General features: G+C 49.5%; 1 protein-coding gene and 1 non-coding gene across 3 annotated transcripts in view; both read left to right on the top strand.

Annotated features, from left to right (window-relative positions):
* Window positions 1-19,954, top strand: part of LRRK1 (leucine rich repeat kinase 1) — a 96,500-nt gene that overhangs the window by 22,026 nt on the left and 54,520 nt on the right. For both annotated transcript variants that reach the window (XM_019477578.2, XM_019477579.2), the window contains exons 4-7: window positions 5,906-6,069; window positions 8,636-8,807; window positions 10,504-10,683; window positions 11,910-12,058. In XM_019477578.2, coding sequence (XP_019333123.1) covers window positions 5,906-6,069; window positions 8,636-8,807; window positions 10,504-10,683; window positions 11,910-12,058 — 665 coding nt within the window. The remainder of the gene's footprint in view (window positions 1-5,905; window positions 6,070-8,635; window positions 8,808-10,503; window positions 10,684-11,909; window positions 12,059-19,954) is intronic.
* Window positions 11,159-11,230, top strand: TRNAG-UCC (transfer RNA glycine (anticodon UCC)). The gene has a single exon. It is a non-coding gene; the product is annotated as a tRNA-Gly (tRNA).

Raw genomic sequence — 19,954 nt, 5'->3', positions numbered from 1 at the left:
AAAAACAGAGCTGGAAAGAGCACCAGGAGGCCATCTAGTCTAGTGTGCTGCTCAGGGCAGGACCAGCCTTGTTTAACACCCCCCCAAAAGTGCTGGTCTGACCTGCGCTTAGGATCTTCCAATAACAGACATGCCACGGTCTCTCTTCTTACCTGTTCCAGTGCTTAGCTACCTTCACTTAGAAAGTCTCCCTAATAAGAACATAAGCACTGTCATTTACTGGGATGGACCACAGGTCCATCTTGTCCAGTAGCTTGTGTCGCGCAGAGACGGAGAGCGGATGCTGAAAGGGAGAGTGAACTGGGTATGACCAGAGTTTTTCTCCTGTTCCTCTTCCACTTGCAGCCTCCAGCACTGGAGATCTAGGAAGCTCTGATTCAGAGGCCGTCCCCCTAACTCCCATGCTCCATAGCTACCAATGCCCCTTTCTTCCATGAACATGTCCAATCCTTTTGAATCTGGCCAAACGGGCAGCTTCCACATTTTGGAGTAACGAGATCCACGCTTTAATTCAACGCTGGGTGAAAAAGAACTTCCTTTTGTTCGTTTTAAACTTACTGCCTACTAGTTTCAGCTCGTGACCCTTACTTCTTGTATTTTGAGAGGGAGTCAATAATACAGGGGCGGGCAATTATTTCAGGCGGAGGGCCACTTGCTGAGTTTTGGCAAGCCATCGAGGGCCACATAACAGGCAGCTAGGGACAGATATGTATGAATTTTCTAAATTTTTAGGATAAAATGGCCTGGCGGGTCGCATCTAGCCCGTGGGCCACATTTTGCCTGCCCCTGCAAAAATCCCTATTTACACCCCTGCAAAAATCCCTATTTCCTTTCTCTTTACCATTTAGTATGTTTTAGCCCCTTATCGTGTCCCCCCTTTTCTAAACGGAATAGGCCTGGCCTCTTTAGTCTTTTCTAGATGGAAGCTCCTCCATATCACTTACCATCCTTGTTTCCTTTCTCTGTACCTTCTCCAGTTTTTCTATATCCTTTTTGCTGGGGAGCAAAGCTGGGTGCAATATGGGAGGTGTGGACACGCTGGCCACGTCTACATGTGCGTCACACTGTGCAGTTGTTACTGCACAGTCATTTAGTACTTGCAGAAGCATTATTGGCATTGCTGTGCAGTACCATTGCCGCACGGTTTTTTTCCTATCGCTGCTGCGCAGTAGCTCGTTACTGCGGCTCGCTGATTAGTGCCCAGCAGCACTGCTGCGTGGTAGCAATTTGCTGCGGCATTGCGTCTTGTGTACATGCGCCCACTGTCACTTTATAAAGGGGCAGGGTGATACTTTCTGTTTTATTTGCAATTCCTTTCTTAATAATCCCTAACATTTGGTTCACCTTTCTGATGGCTGCTCAGAACTGAGCTGCTGTTTATTAGCTGCCCAGCCTAAACCTCCCTGGTCACAGTTTAAGCACATATTCAACATCATTTGCCTTTGGCAGTCAGCCACACAGTTTGTTTTTCAGAAACTTTATATACGTGCATTGACCTCTCAGTGAGACCTGGGACGTATGTCGAAGTTACTAAAGAGGGTAAGTGTTTGCAGTGTCAAAGCCTAAGGAGAACTTATACCAGGTTTCAAAACAGTTGTGTGTAAAAATAGGTGATACATTAAGGCCAAATTCACATTATTTTAACAAAAATTTCCCTCCATCTGCACAAATACCTGCATTAAAGGCAGTTCAGCCATTGATCTGTTGGAAAAAAAAATCCTCTTGGATCAGCAAAAGATAATTATCCTTTCCTTTTCATAATTAAGAAATGTGTTGACATGAGTTTAACTTACCCTGGCCCTTCCTTTTCTAGCTCTGGCAGAGTGTTCTTCATATTGCAGCTTCTTTAAAACACCAGTGTCGATCCCATGACAAGCAGAGAGCAGCATAGAGAATTTGAGATGTCATGTCTTAAGATACCATTATTTCTTTTGGGAGCGGGGTAATTAATCTGACTCGCTGAGACCTATTACTTTGCAATAGGCTCCTTTTTTTCTCCTTTGGGGAACTCGGCAGTGAAAGGATTGAATGTTACAAGTCTGCGGCACTTCATTAACTTTTGATCGGGGTGCGACTGTCTCCGAGGGCAGAATTTTTCTCAGCCTGTGACTCATCAATTTTACTTTCTCTCTATTTGTAAGCTGGTGCAGTTACGGGCTCTTCCTGTTGCTAAAGATCCAATGACAGCTCTTTTTTCTCCAGCTTTTGAGGTGCGAGTTCAGTTTCCCTGAAGCAGAAAGCAGCATCGCTGGTTAGAGAACGCAGTTAAATGACAGGCAATACTCACTTTTGGCTGTGGATAGTTAAATGTAAATACATCTGTTTGCTAGGGTTGGCAAATCAAGCATTAACTGGATCCACCAGTTTGGCATGTGCAGGTGTATCATCGCTGGTTAATTCAGGCTAGATCCAAACAGGAGCCAAGGCAGAATATAACACTTTGGGCCAAAGTTGCAATCCTGAACCCCGTGCTAAGCTACTTCGAGTCCAGAAGCACCTGGTTTGTGAGCTAGCTCTGCTAGTGCTCGGCATGGAGAGTGCTGAGCAGGTCGGTGCCTGACACGGTGGGATCCATCCTGAGCTAGGTGCCCGTCGGCCCCAGCCTCACAAAGAGTATTATTTTCAGAGCATGCCCATCAAACACCCGCCATCGGGTACCAGCTCCTGCTTCCTTTTCAAACGGAGGAGGATGTGGTCATTCGAGCGAGCACTCGCTCAGGATGTGGGAGATCTGGATTGCATTCCTTCTTCTCTCGGAGGGGGTTTGAACCCTGCTCCCTGAAGTGCACTGAACCATCACGATGTTGTAGGTGGGGAGTGGGCACTGCCAACCCCTCCTGCTAGAGCTGTGCCTCCGCGTGGAAAAGAGTATGCTGGTGCGGAAAGGGAGCAGGAGAAGGAGCATAAGTCAGATGCTTCGGGGTCCACGGAGCAGTCCCGCGAGGACTCTTGGGCGAGGGTCCAGGCAATGAGCTACAGAAGTACTCGCTGGGAGTAGCCTATAGTCTGGTGGTTAGGGCACTCTTGTGGGAGATACGGGTTTGAATCCTCTCCGGGAGAGAAGGGAACTGGACCTGAGCCTGGCCAAGCGCTCTAACCACGATGCAGCTCTTTACAAGAGGAGCGCCAGCTTGAAAGAAAAGGCCTGCTGCCTTGGGAGGGAGCGTGCCAGGCTGCAGAGAGTGGCATTTCTCCCCAGCTTGGAGTCTGGAGCACTTCCGAGGGGCTGCAAAAGCATCAACCCCTGCATGCTCTTGGCATCTGGAGGTTTCGGACGACAGCCGAGCACACGGGAGATCCCTCGTTGCTTGTCTGCTTCGCTCTTCCCCTCCACCCCATGGTGGAGCAAAGCCTAGCCCTGTGGGATGCAGGAGAACTGAGCAACCTCCCTGTGCTCTGCTGGAGGGTGCAGACATTTCAGGAAGTGCTTCAAAATGAAGTCCAAGGTGTTTGCTCTCTTTTTCGAGGGTCAATTTGAAGTGCTTCAAGCATTTTTGAAGGGCTTCCTGGGGCATGAACATCTGCACCCGCATGGCTTGGAGCGCCTCTAGCAGCACATCTGGACAGGACTGCAGGGTCCTGGATCCCACTCCTGGGCCAAGCACCTAAAAGTTAGGCACAGTGGCACCAAAGCCTAATTTTCAAATCTAGCCCTTTCTTGTCATTACACCTTTGTTGGTTTAATGGCTCATTTTCCTTAACACTTCTCTATCCAAGCAAGGCATCATCTTCTCACCCTTTTAAAAAGGTTGCCCATCGATGAACTACCAACTTCCTCCTCCATCAAAAGCACACAAAGTTGTAGCAAACATGAGTTTTTGTGGCAGGTCAGCTGCTGTTGTGCCGGGCTCCATAAAAGAGAGGAGTAAATGTTGGGTGAAATGTTCTCTCCAATATTTGGCAACATTTCTACAAATCGGGATGGAAACCAAAGGCAGACAAGGCTGTGGGCCTGTTGCCCGCTATCATTTAAAATCACATTTATTTGCCTTGAATCCTCTCCGTGTGTCCTTCACGCCGCTGCAGCCTCCGAGAAGGATTATTGATGCCTGCAGAACCTAATGGCCTGAATCTCTGGAGCCATCTCAGATGTCTGGGTGACTCAAGCTTGATCTTAATAATTAATGCAAAGTGTTAGTCAGGATGGATTAGTAACTCAGACTGAATTATTCACAGAGATTTACTGACACTTTCAGTTTGATCCAGACTTCCTTCTGACTGCGTGAAACTAAAATTCACATGATAAATGTGCATATAAAAGAGCTCCTTGTTAGCTCCTGTAGGAAAACACAGCGAGCAAGCAAACAGGGGGAACTGAGTGCACATCTCATCTACGTTGGGCTTTGGGAATGAGTGCATAGCCTTAAATTCAGAGCTGTTTCAGGCAGGGAGGTTGCTTTTCATGTTGTGTGCGTGGCAAATTAAAAGGAAGGATGGTACGTCCTTAATGATGGTTTATTAGGGAAGATTATTTGAGTGCTAAAGAGATCTGTCCTGTGAAAAGTGCCACCCATTTTCCTTTTCTGTGTTTCATTCTTTTGTACTTTTTAAAGCAGCTTGTTATTATTATTATTATTATTATTATTGTAATAATACAGGCATGACCAGAATCAGGGCCATTCCATGCTGCCATTGCAGTAGGCAGTGTGAGAACACGTGAAGAATAAACCCCAATCCTAGCCACAAGCAGTCTATAGTTTGAAAAAACAGTCAGAGAAGGGAAACTGAGGCACAGAGACATGACTTGGCTTGCCTCAGCAAACCCAGTAGACTAGGGACAGAGCCAAAACTGGAATCCCAATCTTCTGGCCCACTTGAGATCCTACCCACTGGGTCTCGCTGCCTCCCATGCTCTTTTTGCTCACGGAGGCTTATGATGATGAGCCCTCGGTGCCAGGCCCAGCAATTCAGCCCAGAAGGGGAGTTGAACCTCTTGGCTCAGCAGGGTGCATGGTACAAGCACCCCAGTTACACAACCTCAGCCAAAATGGATCTGATGCTGTGGTTAAAACACAGGATGAGGGAGCAGGGGGAGCTTAGATGCACTTGAACGTGCCCCCAGGCACTTGTCTACATCTTTAGGCTCCAAACTACCTGTAAAACCCATCCCCAAGGAGATCCAAGCTATGTCCTCGACTTGTCCTTGGTTGGTCTGCATGACATTGGGCATCCTGCTTAACATCAGACCTGGGATGAGCAACAGGAGGCCTGTGGGCCAGGTCCAGCCCACAGAGCTGTGGCAATTAATGCTGCCGCTAGTCCCGCTGCCCAATTTCCAGCTGGGTGCGGAGACCAGATATGAAGTGCAGAGCTGCATCATCTGGTCTGCGGGGCTGGACATTCGGTGGCAGGAAGAGCAGCGACTGCTGTGCCTCCAGGAGCCGCAGCAATTAATACCGCCGCTGCCAAATTCCAGCTCCGCAGCCAAGTAAGATGGCTCGCACTGCAGATGAGCCCTGCACCATTCATTAGGTCCATGGGGTTGGATATGTTAATAGGCACCTCCTGCCCATTGAGACCCCTCACTCCATCAGTGCCGCCGCAGGTAGCAAGCTCACCCAGGTGCTGGCTCAGCCTGCGATGTCCCTGCCAGGCACCGGCAGGACGGGAATGCGTGTGCTTTCACGCACCTTTTCCTTGTGGAAAGCACCTCCCGCACAGATTCAGGAAGTCGCTGCCGTGGCAGTTTCATGTCCACATGGGAAAGTCCTCCGAGGCACTCGCTCGCACACTCACCCTTGCTCCATTTTAGACAGTCCTATTATTTGTATTCTATTTTACAACGCATACAAAATACTTTTGCAATAAATGCCTTGCCGCTTCTTTGCATCTCAGCGTGTTTTGACATTGCAGTGGTGTGAGGGGCTATGCGCAAACGCTTCTTCCTTTTTCTTCTTTCCCACAGGTGCTGTGGACATGGGCGGCAAACAGTCCACTGTAGGTGACGTCTCCATACCGCCGACCCCCGTGACAGATAACATTCAGGCTGCTTATAAAAGTGGAGACACCAATACGGCCCAAGATCTGATTAAAACAACATGCGAGGAGAATATATTACAAGTGGAAAAGGTAGGGCAGATGGTATCCTTCATTGGGACCCTGCTCACCCTGGGCTTGTGTCTACAGTCACGCCTCTTCCAGACGTCCCACTCCCTTGTATTTTATGCATGTATCTTGAAGTTTCAAACAGGCCGAGACCTTGATGGTGTACACAAATATATCGCTGTTTAGTTTTTGATCATCTTTGGAGATGATAAGCAGGGCTTGTGTTTCCATTTGGATGCAATTATAGATCCTGTTATATTAAGATTGTGACTTCTGCCCTTTTGCCCTCCTTATGGCCCCTGGCTTGGAGCTCGCAGTGTTGGGTACTTTAGCTCAGAGGGCAAAAGCTTGTACTTTTTAGATCCCAAGGTCCTGCGTTCAGTTCTCTATGGCACTCTCACCAAGGGCTTCGTATCATGCCAGCGATAGAGCAGACGGTGCTCTGCAGATACTAAACAGAGGAGGTATTCTGGGAGGAAGGTTTCTTCCAGGTGGAGTTTGATGCTTTCTGTGAGATCATACAAAGGAGATGTACAGTGGACCAGGCTGCCCTGGGCATCTTCCAACCCTCTACTTAGAAACCTTCATAATCTCTGATGTTTTACAGAATTAAATCCTGATCTCTGTGGTTACCCGGAAAATGTGCGGTCTTATCTGCTCATGTAGTGGGCTGGTCTCTTACTGAAAACAGATGGAGCCAGGGAAGAGACTTAGGAAGTTGGTTACAGGAAAGGAGATTTTGTCAGCCAAAAGACCTGTGTGTGTATGTGTGTGTGTAAGACAGCAGGTTTAAAATCCTGAGCATTATGACAGTATTATTGCAGTTGCAATGGTTAACCCAGTTATAAAATCAGGGAAGCCAGCTTCTTGCATACAACACACCCTGGAATATAATCATCTTGTCTTGGACTTTCCACCTTAACTGGCTTATCCAGGCTTCCTCCGCCTTAGAAATGCCCTGCAGCAATAAGCAGCCCAGACAGTGTGCTTCAAAGGTCAATAAACCTGCACTCCATCTAACATCTCTCCCAACTGTATAATTGGTCCAATAAAATATATTACCAATCGTATCTTGCTTCTTACCCATTCCCTAGACTGCCACCACTACCCCAGCTGAGCTACATCAAATGCATTGCACAGTAGTAGTGCAACTAATGCACTACTGCGCTCAGCCCAGGGCAGGTGTTGGTAACGTTTTAAATCTGAGGATGCTCCGCAGTTACCAAGTACAGAAACCCTGAGACTGAGTTCAAGTGTCCCAAATGGTCTCATCTAATGGAGGGACGTACTCAGAGAGGAGCCGGCTCTCCGATCTCTGGGGTGGCCCTGGGATGCAGGCGGTGCCGTGTCGAAATGCTGTTTCCACTCCTGGCTTAATCTCTGCATCCCAGTCAGCAAGCATATGGCCAATGGGCTGATGGAGAAATGCGGCCCCATGTGTTTGGAAGTTTCCTCCTCCTTGTGCACCCCATTTCTTCCCGCTTCAGAGGCCCTACAAGTCCATTACATTATGGTCTTACAGGCAGGACCTGAATAGTAATATTTGTGATACAGTCTAGCCCAGGGGTGGGCAAAATACAGCCCACTGGCCAGATCTGGCCCGCCAATTGATTGTATCCGGCCTGTGGCTGCCTCTGCAGTGCTCTGCATGGGGCTGAGCTCTGCCAGGAGTATCCTGCGCCACACTCCCGCCCACATCCGCCCTGTGCCCACTCGCAGCATGGCCCTGGCCCCAGCCAGCACACACAGCTTCCCTGCGGGGCTGCTTCTGCTGCTGCAGCTGCCCGAGTGCTGCTTGGCTTCCCCATGGCCAGCGGCTCTTCCTCCTTCTTCCCATGGAACCTTCTGGCCATGTCTACACATGCAGTTAATGTGAAGCAATGAAGTCTGGGGTTTATTGTTCCCAGGAGCACCGCTTGAACGTGCACCCAGAAGCAATATACTCCAGAATTTATTGCTGTTTGCATGTGAGCCTGGGACCCAGCACCCTGGCCCAGGTCGGTGCAGCCCTGGCTGGCAGGGGGCCCAGGGGTCAGCCTGCCAACCTGGGGCTGCTCTGACCTGGCTCGGTGGGCTGCAAAGGGGCTGGCTGGGGCATGAGGGTGCTCCAGTGCAAGATTATAGCCTTACTATACTTCTGTACAGCTGAGGACTCCTACTCAGCAAAAGGGGCTGTAAAGCTAATCAGCATTTCTAAGGTAGGAAAGAGTAAAGAGTGGCTTTATGGGCAAGGCACTGGATCTAGCTTTGGGAGGCCCTGGTATAGGCTTCCTCCTTATCTGTGTTTTCGTTGCTCATGCCTAAAATGGGGAGCTTTCCCTGAGAGTCAGGGTGTGTTCTGGTGGAGGACTTATTTGCTGCCCAGGTTGCTGAACACAAGTAAAATGATGGTTAAATGAATGTTACTCATACATGCAAATTAATAAAATGATCATTTTTAGTGTTGTGTGAAGGACTGACGTGCTACAGTGGCAGATAAATGCAGACATAGGGTGCCCTCGTCCTCTCACTCTGTCTACTTTATTGCTCTCTGTACTAGGAGGGGAGAGGGAGGTTTTGGTGCCTTATTCTGCTCTGTTTTCTCCACCAGTGCCAGCTGCTCAGTATTGCAGCAGCCTACGGAGATCTGCAGGCCGTGAGGTATTTGCTGAAGGACGTCTTGGTGACATTACCGACGGAGCCCAATGACGACAACCCAGCGGTGGTGGCTGCGTATTTTGGGCACGTGGATGTTGTGAAGGAACTGTTAGACTCCTTGCATGGTAAAGCAGCCATCCCGTCGTGACTGGTGACCAGTTTGTAATCTGCCTTTTCCTCATGCTGCTTCCATAGACTTGTGGGATTTCACAGTTGGGCGTGTAGCTTCCCACGAGTGCTGGTGCTTTTCCACCTCCCTTGGAAAGGAAAGGGCTCAGCTTCAGGAAAGTAGGTGGAGAGATCTGATCTGCAATGCCTTGAAGCAGTTTCCCCAGAGGGAAAAGGTTCTGCGTTTGCTAGCGGACCATGGGCTAGCTGCTGTTTAGCCAGTTCGTTCCTACCCAGCCACCAAGCTGGGTTATGTCGCTGCACCTGCAGAGAGGCAAGAGCAGTTTTGGGAAGCGTCAGCCCCTGCGATTAGCCTGTGAGTCTTCCAGGTGATGCAGCTCATAGGGGGCAGGATCCTATGCCCATTGAATGAGCACTGGCTGGAGGCAGCAGTTCATTCTCCATCTTTGTCCTTGTCCTCTTGCCTTTCTGTGACAGCAGGGTCCTCCATTATTTGCTGCAGGAGGGGACACTCTTAGAGCTGTCCTTGAGAGAGTGCAGTCCTTTGTGGCATGGAGACAGCCCATTTTAAGGACCCAGCCCTACATTTACTAGGTCTAATAGGACTTTTACTGTCAACTTCAGTGGGAGCAGGATTAACGTCTTGAAAGTTATTTAGGTTAAATATTTTGCAAATGCTTTTAGAAAAGGAGATAGCAGAGAGCTTCCACTCAGGGGGCTGGATTTATGCAGCCCATGTAATGTTTGCAACCCAAGCCCTGCGATGTGGTGCTGGGGAACTGGAAATAGAGACTACAAATGATCTAGGAAGATTTGTTGCCTGAGATGGGGCAATGAAAAAAGCAGCTGTTATTAAATAGCGGAAAATAAAGTAGAGTTTTACAATTCATTCTTTCCCAGTAATTGAAAGTGGTTTTAGCAAGATGGGATGCTTAGATGACCAGCTCTTCTGAAACACTGTAGCTAATTAATAAGAGACATTACAATGTTTTTTATTATAAACTTCTGTTTTTCCCTTGAATGACCAACTTCGTAATCTCGGATAGTTTTTATATAGTACATATCTTCCCATTGGTTTGCAGGAGAAGTTCATGCTGGGGTTCATAGCAGGGCGTGATAATAAATTGCCTATCTCCCTGTGCCAAGAGTTGGGTTCATAGATTCATAGATGCTAGGGTTGGACAGGACCTCAACAGATCATCGAGTCCAACCCCCTGCATAGGCAGGAAAGAGCGCTGGGGTCAGATGAGTGCTGGTCCTATGTGGGATGTCACTAAAATAAATGGAGGCTGTGCACATCCACGGTGAGTCTGGGCATGTCGCAGGGAATGCCCGTGTTGTTAACCCAGAGGCTGGGTCTTGCAGCCATTTAATCATGAGCGTTGGAAAGGGTTTGGGGCACATAGTTCATTCACCTCAGTCACTGCAAAGGGTTGAGGGAAGCGATCAGCACATTCTTGCTGAATTCAACTAAGGGTTTGAACCCACAGAAGGGGAAAAGGAGGAATATTGAAACAGCAGAAATGTCACATGTCAGGTTTTGGTTTCAAAATGACATTCAGAGAATGCAGCCAGTCAGGCCACATACTGCAACAGCCTAGTCGTGCCTTGCCATCGCGGCTAAGTGATCAGTTGTTGACTGCAAGCTGGCCCAGTGCCACCATCTAAAGTAATGTCATATTGTTTTGCTAGATCCCAGCACCTTCCATCAACTCCTGAATTGGATGCTGGCCATAGCCTGCCGGCAGGGACACTTGGAGATTGTGAAGCTCTTAATCCTCACCTACAGTGCTGACCCCGAGTGCTGTGCGGTCAGGAAGAATGAGTTTCCTGTTCTTATAAGATTGCCACTCTATGCTGCAATAAAGGCAGGTATGTTGTTGCATGTCCCACAGCTGTGCCATTTTATGATAACCTCTTCTAAAGAAGGGGGATTATTATGCTCCCAATCACCCTAGTGTCAGTGGGTGCATCTACACATCCAATTATTCCAGGCTCATCACGCCGGTGTTTATTGCTCCAGGGCACGCTGTTTGAACGTGTGCCTGGAACCGCAGCACGCTGAGCCAGGTCAGAGCAGCCCCGGGCTGGCCAGGAGCCCAGGGGCTCAGCCTGCCAGCCCGGGGCTGCTCCCCAGCTCAACGGGCTGTGGAGGGGCTGAGGCACTAGCGTGCTACAGTGTGGGGCTAGCTAGCAGGCAGCCCCCACACTGAAGCAGCCTCATGCCCCAGCCATCCCTATCAGCATCTACATGTGCACTAAAAAGCTCTGCAGCAGGGTTGTACTTGTATTTACAAGTACTACCCAATGGAGGAGTTTATTAATTTACTGCAGCCTTTAAAACCAAGCATTGGTGGTATAGTGGTGAGCATAGCTGCCTTCCAAGCAGTTGACCCGGGTTCGATTCCCGGCCAATGCAGCCCTGTGATATTTTTGGATGCACACATTGCTGGGGTTATTTAACCGCAGCAGTCTTTCCTGCCCAGAGCAGGGGGGCTGGATCTGATGATCTCATCAGGTCCCTTCCGGCCCCAAACTCCTGAATCTGTATAGACAGTGAGATGTTTACTGCAGAGCTAATTAGGCGTCTGCAGTAAATATCTCAGCTCAGTGTGCCCAGTGTGTATTGCTGTGGAGTTACACCCGTGTAAGTAGTGGCAGACATTGCTTACCCACCCAGGCTGGGCCTTCCACTCAGTATTTCCCTGGCTGCTCAGAAATTGAAAATTCTTCTCTTTAAGTTTCTGGGGAAAAAAAATCTTTAAATGAAAAAACAATGTCCTCCAAAGCAAGCATATTACTTTATTTACTCTCGAAACAGAGATTGGCTTTGAAATGAATCCTTTGAACATTACGCGCTGCAGCATAAACAGCATCAAGAGACGCCCAAAAAATGGCATCTCAACAAATTCTTTTAATATCATGTGTTCTCTGCTCTAAGGCTGGATTGTAGCTGGAGGAAGCAGAATGATTGAGTGTAGTTCCTTTTTTGCACACCCATGCCTGGTTTTATTGTTTAAAGGGGTTATTACTACAGCAGTTATGATCAACAACTTCTCTTGAAAACAAGTGTGCACAAATCTGCCTTTTCTTTAAAGGGAATGAAGACATCGCCGTGTTTCTGCTGCAGAATGGGGCTTCCTTTTGCTCTTACATCCTGATGGACAGCCCTGATTCGAGCAAGCAACTGCTGAGGAAATATTTCATTGAAACGAACCTGCACCTCGGTAATGCTTCAGCAAGAACGGTAAGTCGCCATTTGCCAACCGTGCAGGAAGCTGGTTTAGGGAAGCATTGCATGAATAATTGATGCTTATCTTTGCAGGCTGTGATGATGGGTGGGTGTTCTTCTTAGCTAAGAGACCTGTGGTTTGCTCTCTACATACAGAGCAAACCTAAAGTGGCTTTCACACCAGTGATTTAGTGTGAAGTATAGCTCCTTAAAGCCATATTGTTTTGCAAGCCAGGATGTACAGTAACTTCCACTTGGCCACTTGAATGTCAGCGCATGAACTGTGATACTGCTTTGAAAAGGAAGTGTTGGTTTTACAATTGTAGAAAATGAAGGTTGGGAGGGACCTCAGGAGGTCACATCTAGTGCAATGCCCTGATCAAAGCAGGACCAGCCCCAACTAGATCATCCCAGGCAAAGCTTTGTCCAGGTGGGTCTTAAAAACCTCCAAGGATGGAGACTCCACCACCTCTCTGGTCACCTGTTCCAGTGTTTTACTACGCTACTAGTGAAATTTTTTTTCCTAGTATCTAACCTAAACTTTCCTTGCTGCAACTTGAAACTATTGCTCCTTGTTCTGTCATCTGCCCCCACGGAGAACAGGCCCTTTAGAACCTCTTTTGACCCCCCTTCAGGTAGTTGAAGGCTGCTATTAAATACCCTCTCAGTCTTCTCTTCTCTAAACTAAATAAGCCTGGTTCCCTCAGCCTCTATTTAGAAGTCATGTCCCACAGCCCCTGAACCATTTTCATTGTCCTCCACTGGACTCTCTCCAATTTGTCCACATCTTTTCTGTAGTGGGAGCCCAAAACTGAACACTGGACTCCACATGTGACCTCCCCAGTGCTGAGTAGAAGGGAAGAATCACTTCCCTTGATCTACTGGCAATGCTCCTACCAATGCAGCCCAGGGTGCCGTTAGCCTTCTTGGCAACAAGGACGCACTGCTGGCTCATATCCATCTCATTGTGTCACCCCCAAGTCCTTTTCTGCAGAGCTGCTGCCCAGACAGTCAGCCTCCAGCTCGTACTGGTGCATGGGATTGTTCTGTCTGAAGTGCAGGACTTTGCACTTGTCCTTGTTGAACCTCATGAGATTTCTTTTGGGCCAATCCTCCAATTTTTCTAGGTCTCTCTGAATCCTAGCCCTACCCTCCAGCATATCTACTAGTCCCCCCAGCTTGGTGTCATCTGCAGACTTGCTAAGGGTGCGCTCTATGCCATCTTCCAGGTCATTGATGAAGACACGACTGGGGCTCCAAACATATGCTCGGGTCCTTTGTTTACTATGGGCTCCCATGTGACCCTGGCCCAGTCACTAAATCTGCCCATATCTCATGGCCCCATCTTGAGAAAGTTGCTGAGAGTCCTTTTTTCTCATCCTGCATCCTCCTTGTCTACAGAGCTTATACCATCTCTGGGGTGGGAACAGTCTCTTACTCAGCGCACGTACAGCGCCCTGGTAGGATGGCGCTTAGGTATCAGTCAGGGTAATAGTTGCTACTGCAGTAAAAAATGTGGTTCCTATTTACTTTTCCATGCGTGCAGTCGCACAGGCAGATTTCCTGGCAGAATGTGGAAGTGTTACAGCAGAACCAGTGCTAACGCTGGTAGGCAAAAGTACAATGTGAAGAAGAGTTGGTTGATGGGACAGTGGGAGGGTTTCAGTCCAGTGACAAGCTGCTTAGGCTGGGGCAGATCTGCTAATTGCTTTGTGCCTCAGTTTAACCACTGGTACAATGGGGTTAATATAACGTCCTTTCCCCCAGAGCTGCTGCATTGCTTATTAATTGGTAAAATGAATTTAAGATGAAAGCTGCTGGTAGGCTATCCAGCACTGCAGCTATCAGAAAGCATTTGCCTTCCCTCTTGATATTTGGGGATTGCAGCTGATGGGACTAGTGAAGCCCATCTGCCATCACAGTCTTCCTTGGGACATAAAACATACATTAAGGGAAATGAAGGGAGAGAGCAATGCTCTGCCTTTGCGCACCTGATTGCAGGACCCAGCCCTCTGTTTGTTCAGCGCTTGGCGCGGTCCTTTGTAGCTATCAGATAATAAAAGGGTGTGCCCTGGTATTGTGCAGGGCTCCATTTCCAGGCCAGAGCTGCGTCTCCCTGGGCTCCAGGGAAAGCTGTGAACGGCAGGAACATGCACATGCTTTGAGTGCATTCAGCCAGGGGCTCTGGAGTCTGACTTTCATAGTTTCATAGTTAGTAGGGTCCGAAGGGACCTGAGCAGATCATCAAGTCCAACCCCCTGCCATGGCAGGAAAAAGTACTGGGGCCAAACGACCCCAGCAAGGTGTTCGTCTACTTCCTTGGGTTTAGTACCTGGCCCAATGAAGAGAGACTAAAGAGGTCAGGCCTGCCCAGTTTAGAAAAGAGATGCTTGGGGGGCATGGTTTAGAAAATACTAAACGGTGAAGAGAAAGTAAATAGAGATTTATTATTTCCTGTCTCTCACAACACAAGAACGAGGGGTCGTACAATGAAACTAGTGGGTAGTAAGTTTAACACTAACAGCAGGAAGATCTTTTTTATGCAGCATGTAATTCAAGTGTGGAGCTCGTTGCCGCAAGGTGTTGTGGAAGCTGACAATTTAGCCAGACTCAGAATAGGATTGGATGAGTCCTTGGAGGAAAGGGGCATCGGTAGCTATTGCGCATGGGAGGTACCGGTATAGCCTCTGAATCAGCAGCCCCTAGCCCCTAAGTGCCGGAGGTTACAAGAGGGAGAGGAACAGTGGAAAAAACCTGGATCGTGCACTGCTTACTCTCCCTTTCAGCCTCCGCTCTCTGCCCCTGTGTGACACAGGAGAGCGGGCAAGACGGACTGATGCTCAGACCCAGTAGATTGTAGCTCTTATGATGCAAGAGACTGCGATTATTGCAAGGCCAGGTTCTGTCTGTAGCTTCCCAGTGAAGTGCACTGCCCTGCCCTGCCCTGCACTCCCTTGTTCATAGGTTTTTGCTTCGTGTTTTCAAACCTGCCTGTCAGGACATTAGTATGAGGTGTAAAGCACCTGGGCCGGGATCTCTGGTGAAAGAAGTGCCATGCATTTGCCCCTTACACCCCTTCAGTACCTCCCTGCCCCTTCTCTCGTGTGTTATTTCTAGGGGGTTTTTGGCATGTGTAGTCCTCAGCAAAATCCCCCAGAGCTGCGAATTATGGAAGAGCTCTCTGGACCACATTATCCTTGGGGAATTAGCCAGGACTCTGCTTCAGTGCAGGCAAGTCACAGGATGCCATGTGTGTAATGTGAGAGCTTAGGACAGGAGTTGGCAACATACAGCCCACGGGTTGGATCCAGGTTGTTCAGTCTGCAGCTTAAAAAGGTTCCCAGCCTCTGGCTTTAAGGCCAATGACATGCAGAAGTGTCTGTGCAAAGAACAGGTCTGCTTAAAAGCCAGGCACGCGCCGGCACAGACCACGGTATGAGACGGCATCTGCATTATTCACTGGTCCTGGGACGTCTGGCCTGCAATCCTAGCCGTGCAATTACATTTGGCTGCAGCCATGGGCAGACCCAGGAGAGGAGTGAGGGAGTTGTGGCCTTCAACTTTGCTGGACAGCGCTGAGCTCTTGGCTGGTCGGTGCGTGCTGTGGCCAGAGTCGCTGCTTTTGAACGTTTCCAGAGCCCAGGGGAGAGGCTACCGCTGTTCACTCCTTCCCCCTGCTTCCCCTGCCCCAAATTTGCCCAGCTGGTGATCTCCGAGAGCTCCCTGTGTATGCAATGCAGAGCCAAAGAGAGGTGTGACCACGCCACTGCATGCCCCCAGCTGCACCTTCAAGACAGGAGGGATGCCCGTAACCTTTGGGAGCATATTAAGTAATGGGAAAAGGCTGGAGACATTGGCTGTATCACAAGAGTGTCATGTGAGTGTCTATAGATCACTAATATTTTACTCCACTCTGGAACTAGCACCAGTATTTTAAAATCAGCTCCCCAGGGAGTACAGGGGGAGGGAAGGCGGTGTGAGCCTGCATTTGTTCCATAGCTTGTGTTGGCAGCTGAATAAAAGGGCACAGATTTATTCCAGGAGATAACAGTATGCATGTGCTCGTGTGGATGAGAGCTTTTCCAGTCTCCTGGCTCTTTCACCCGAGTACCTCTCCGTACACGTATCTGAACTGCAGCACCAGGCTTGGTTTTTCCATGTGAGCATGCTGGCAGTCTCTAGCTTTGCTCCACACTAAATGACTTGACACTTTACTCTGCCATGTCCTGTGCAAAGCAGAAAAGAGCTTGCAAAGCTGAGCCAATGGCCAGAAGAGGCCTGTGCGAAAGCCAGCTCCTTGACACAGTTTCTCGTGGTTACCATATATTTTTATACGGGGTGTATTTTAGGTTTTTCTGTTCAAAGCGGCAGCACGAACCCGCTGACTCGGAAGGATTCCATGACGGATGCATTTGGCCTGATGTGTTTGTAGACATCGGGTCTTTGAATAACCTGACATAGGAGAGCACCAGTTCGGAGATGCACTTTTGGCACGTACTAAACTTTATCTTCTCCTTAACTGCCGTACTTACTAGGGATGGTTGGCTGTATAACTCCAGGAAGGACAGAGCAAGGAGCCTGTTCTCCCTCCGGCTGATTTCAAGTCAGAGTTAGACAATAGCAACCAGAACAGAGGCAGTGTCTGATCTGGCACCAGACCCTTGGCAGCCTCTTGGTATTAGAGGATCTGTCATTGCCACCCGGTGTGCTCCACCCAATATTTGAATAGCAGTCCAGGACTCAAAACCAGGTTTTGGGGGCGAGCAGAGGGAAGCTGCTCCAGAGTTGCTTTGCAGAGTTGCTCCAGAATTGCTTTGCAGGAGCTCCCTGAGACCACTGGAGCCCCCGGAAAGGCTTGCACGGTCACAGATTTCCCCCCAGCATGTGTGAAAAATGTTAGTGTTAGGGCAGCCTGTCTGTGTGGGCTGTAGCGCTCAGCCAGCCCTAACGCTCTCTGGCATGGCTTGCTTTCACCTGCCATGCTTCAGACAGAGGGCAGTGGCTTGCCCTTTTGCATGGACGAGAGGAACCGTTTCTCATTTTTTCTCATGTCTGTTCCTCTTTTCTCCTAACATAAAAATCCCCCTCCCACGTCCCCATCAAGAGAGGAAGCGCTCCACTCTCAATGGCCAAAATACTCCCTGCGTTGTAGCACGCTCCAGGCACTCAGGCAGTGCAGGCAGCCAGCAGATATATTTAACTTTCCGGCCCCACACGGCAGCAGGGGGCTTTTTTTTTCATTATGAAGATGAAAGGAGCCAAAGGAATGGCTGTGCTTTTCCCGAAGGAGGCTTGTGCCAGGATGGAGGATGGGTGCATGTGTGTGTTTGTGCTTGCATGTGTCCCTCCAGATTGGCGCTTGCATTCCTGACAGTCGACTCTGACCCACGGTGAGAGTGCCAGGTGACTGGACCAGGATGGATCCGTTGATGTAGTCGATGAAGGCGCCTCTTGGTTCATTTCCAAGACCTTCCCAGACTATTTTGGTTTCCCGTAAATCCCTTTTCCTCACCAGGAGTGAGTCGACTGGAATCCCCTGGCCCAGCAGGAGAATGGTGTTTGTCTGCACAGTCAAGCAGCTAGTGCCTTGCCAAGACAGAAAGGAAATTACAGATCAGGACAAGTAGCAAAGTCCAGCCAGTTAGCGAACATATTCCATTGACTGTGCATCCATCGTGGAACCGTCCTCATCTTTCGTCTAGAAGCAGCAAGCTCCTCCTGCCCAGGCCTAATTAGTTTGCAGGGCTTGGAAGGGGTCCTATGGGTAAAAGGTTCTTACTGTCGGAGACAAAGGGAAGATTGTATTGCTCTTATCGAAACCAGTGAGCCCGCACAGCACCCTGTCCCCCTTGAGAGCATGGTACACTTTCTCTGCAGCCACTAGAAGAATACGTGAGAACTCAGCTCCGTTGCAGGGCTGGGCCGTGCCCCCGTAAAGATGAGGGTTTGTGAGCCAGCAGGGAGTACATATGGCCTCAGCAAAGAGCCGTGTGCGATGGCAGCTGTTTGCAGCAGCTTTGATTTTAAAGGGCACCTATTTCCGACCTGCTCTGCGGGACTGGCTGACCACATCCGCAGAGAGGAGTCCAGCGCTGGAGAAGGCTGACTCCCAGGGAAGTCACAGGAGGTAATCGTGGGATCTCTCCTGCTGGCATCACAGTCGAGGCTTGTTTCAGCATGTCATGACTTAACCTGGGTCCTATCCATCTCTGGTGTAACACTGTCAGCTTCCACATGCTCAGCCCAAGGATGAGTTTGGCCCTGCCGGCTTATATCAGACAAGGAAGATCTGACCCTTACCTCAAGCTTCCAGGGCTCAAATATGAGATGCTTTGTGAGTTTGACTTTGAGACTGAAGCAAATCGGTGCAAGAAGCAGGATGCTGAGGTTTTCAAGGATGGCTGGAATATCTGCATGCCCGACTCCTCTTCATTTCAGTGGAAACTGGGTTTTTTATGTGACCTTAGAAGCCTCAGCTGGGCCTCTGCAATGGTACTACAGATCTCCTTGTACAGCAATAAATAGCTCAGGGTCATGACGCTGTATTTTTCTCAGTGTATGACACACAATCAGGGAAAGTGGGGTTGGAGCAAGTGACAGTCACCATTACCCATCAGCCCCTGCTTCAGTGGTGTGCCATGGCTGCCCTGCTGGCTTCACTGCCTAAATCAATGCACTTCCTTTTCTGCAGGCCATGTGGTAGGGCATGTGGGGCAGGCATGCCTTGGTGCCCGAGAGGGAGCAGGCTGTCCAGCACAGTCCAGGGGCTGCAGTGGCCTCACCTGCTACCTATGGTAACCTGCCCTCGTCACTGCCGCAGCTGCTTTTTAGGGCTCTTTATGGTCCCCATTGCAGGGAGATGAAGTGCCTTGCTAAGGCCACACAGAAGTCGGGAGCAGAAATGAGACCCCTGGGGCCCCAGTGCCCCTCCTGCATCCCCTAAAGTGGAAGGTAAACGTAACCAGACTGGCCAGCACCTGGCCCTGCGCTCCCACTGCCACACACATGCCAAAGCACTGCACGATAACAGTCCCGCGTGGGCCTGAACTACTTCGGCACCATGTTTTGGAAGGAGTCGGAGACCAGGGGGTGTTTGCCAGTTTTGCACCTGGATCCTGACCCCAGGATGTTCTGCCTACACTCCCTTGCTCCTGGGGCGCTGTGCTCCTTGTAGATGCATAGCCTTGGACTGGCCAAACGGCTGCATGCTCATCCTAAATGAACATATGTGCCCCTGGCTCAATGCACAGCAGTGCTGGGGAGTTGACCGGTTCCCTCTGTTTCACAGCTGTTTTTGGAAGCCTTGAAAATGGCAGAAGCTAGCGAGTTCCTGGTCACTACCAGTGCCTGTTGTCAAGGCTTCCAGTAGCAGCCCGTGGACAGCTGCTTCCTCTCTGCTGTTCCACTTGCCAGTTAGTCTGCAGTTGCCCAGCGCAGCTGAGTTATAGAGTCGATGGCGGGGTTGAAACGCACTATGCACTTCAGTGGTTTATGCATTTAACCGAAGGGCAGGAAACTGATGTTTGGGCCAGTGTCAATCATGGGCAGCAAGCTGTGACTGGCCGTTATGCAGGAAAGGAAAGGAAATTCAGCGCTTACCCACTATGCACATGAGTGGGGGGAACTGTGGAGCAGTGGTTCTCAACCTGTGCAGCCTAACAGCACCCCTCCCTGGGCTCGTGGCATGCTCCCTAGCTCAACTGAGTGGCACCACTACCAAAAACATTGATTTATTATAGTGCGTACCTCCTTGCAGGCAGGCTGGGCAGTGGGGATCGGGGACTAGCTAGTCAGGGACGAGCTTGAGCCTGCTCTTATTTCCTTACACTTTGAGGCACCCTTCAAAGCATCTGGTGGCACCCCTGCATTGAGAATCCCTGCTGTAGAAACCATGGCATTTTAACCATCTGC

The sequence above is a fragment of the Alligator mississippiensis genome, chromosome 11, assembly GCF_030867095.1.
Source record: "Alligator mississippiensis isolate rAllMis1 chromosome 11, rAllMis1, whole genome shotgun sequence".
Taxonomy (NCBI): domain Eukaryota; kingdom Metazoa; phylum Chordata; order Crocodylia; family Alligatoridae; genus Alligator; species Alligator mississippiensis.
The sequence above is the reverse complement of the archived record's forward strand: the minus strand, read 5'-3'. Positions and strand labels throughout refer to the sequence as shown.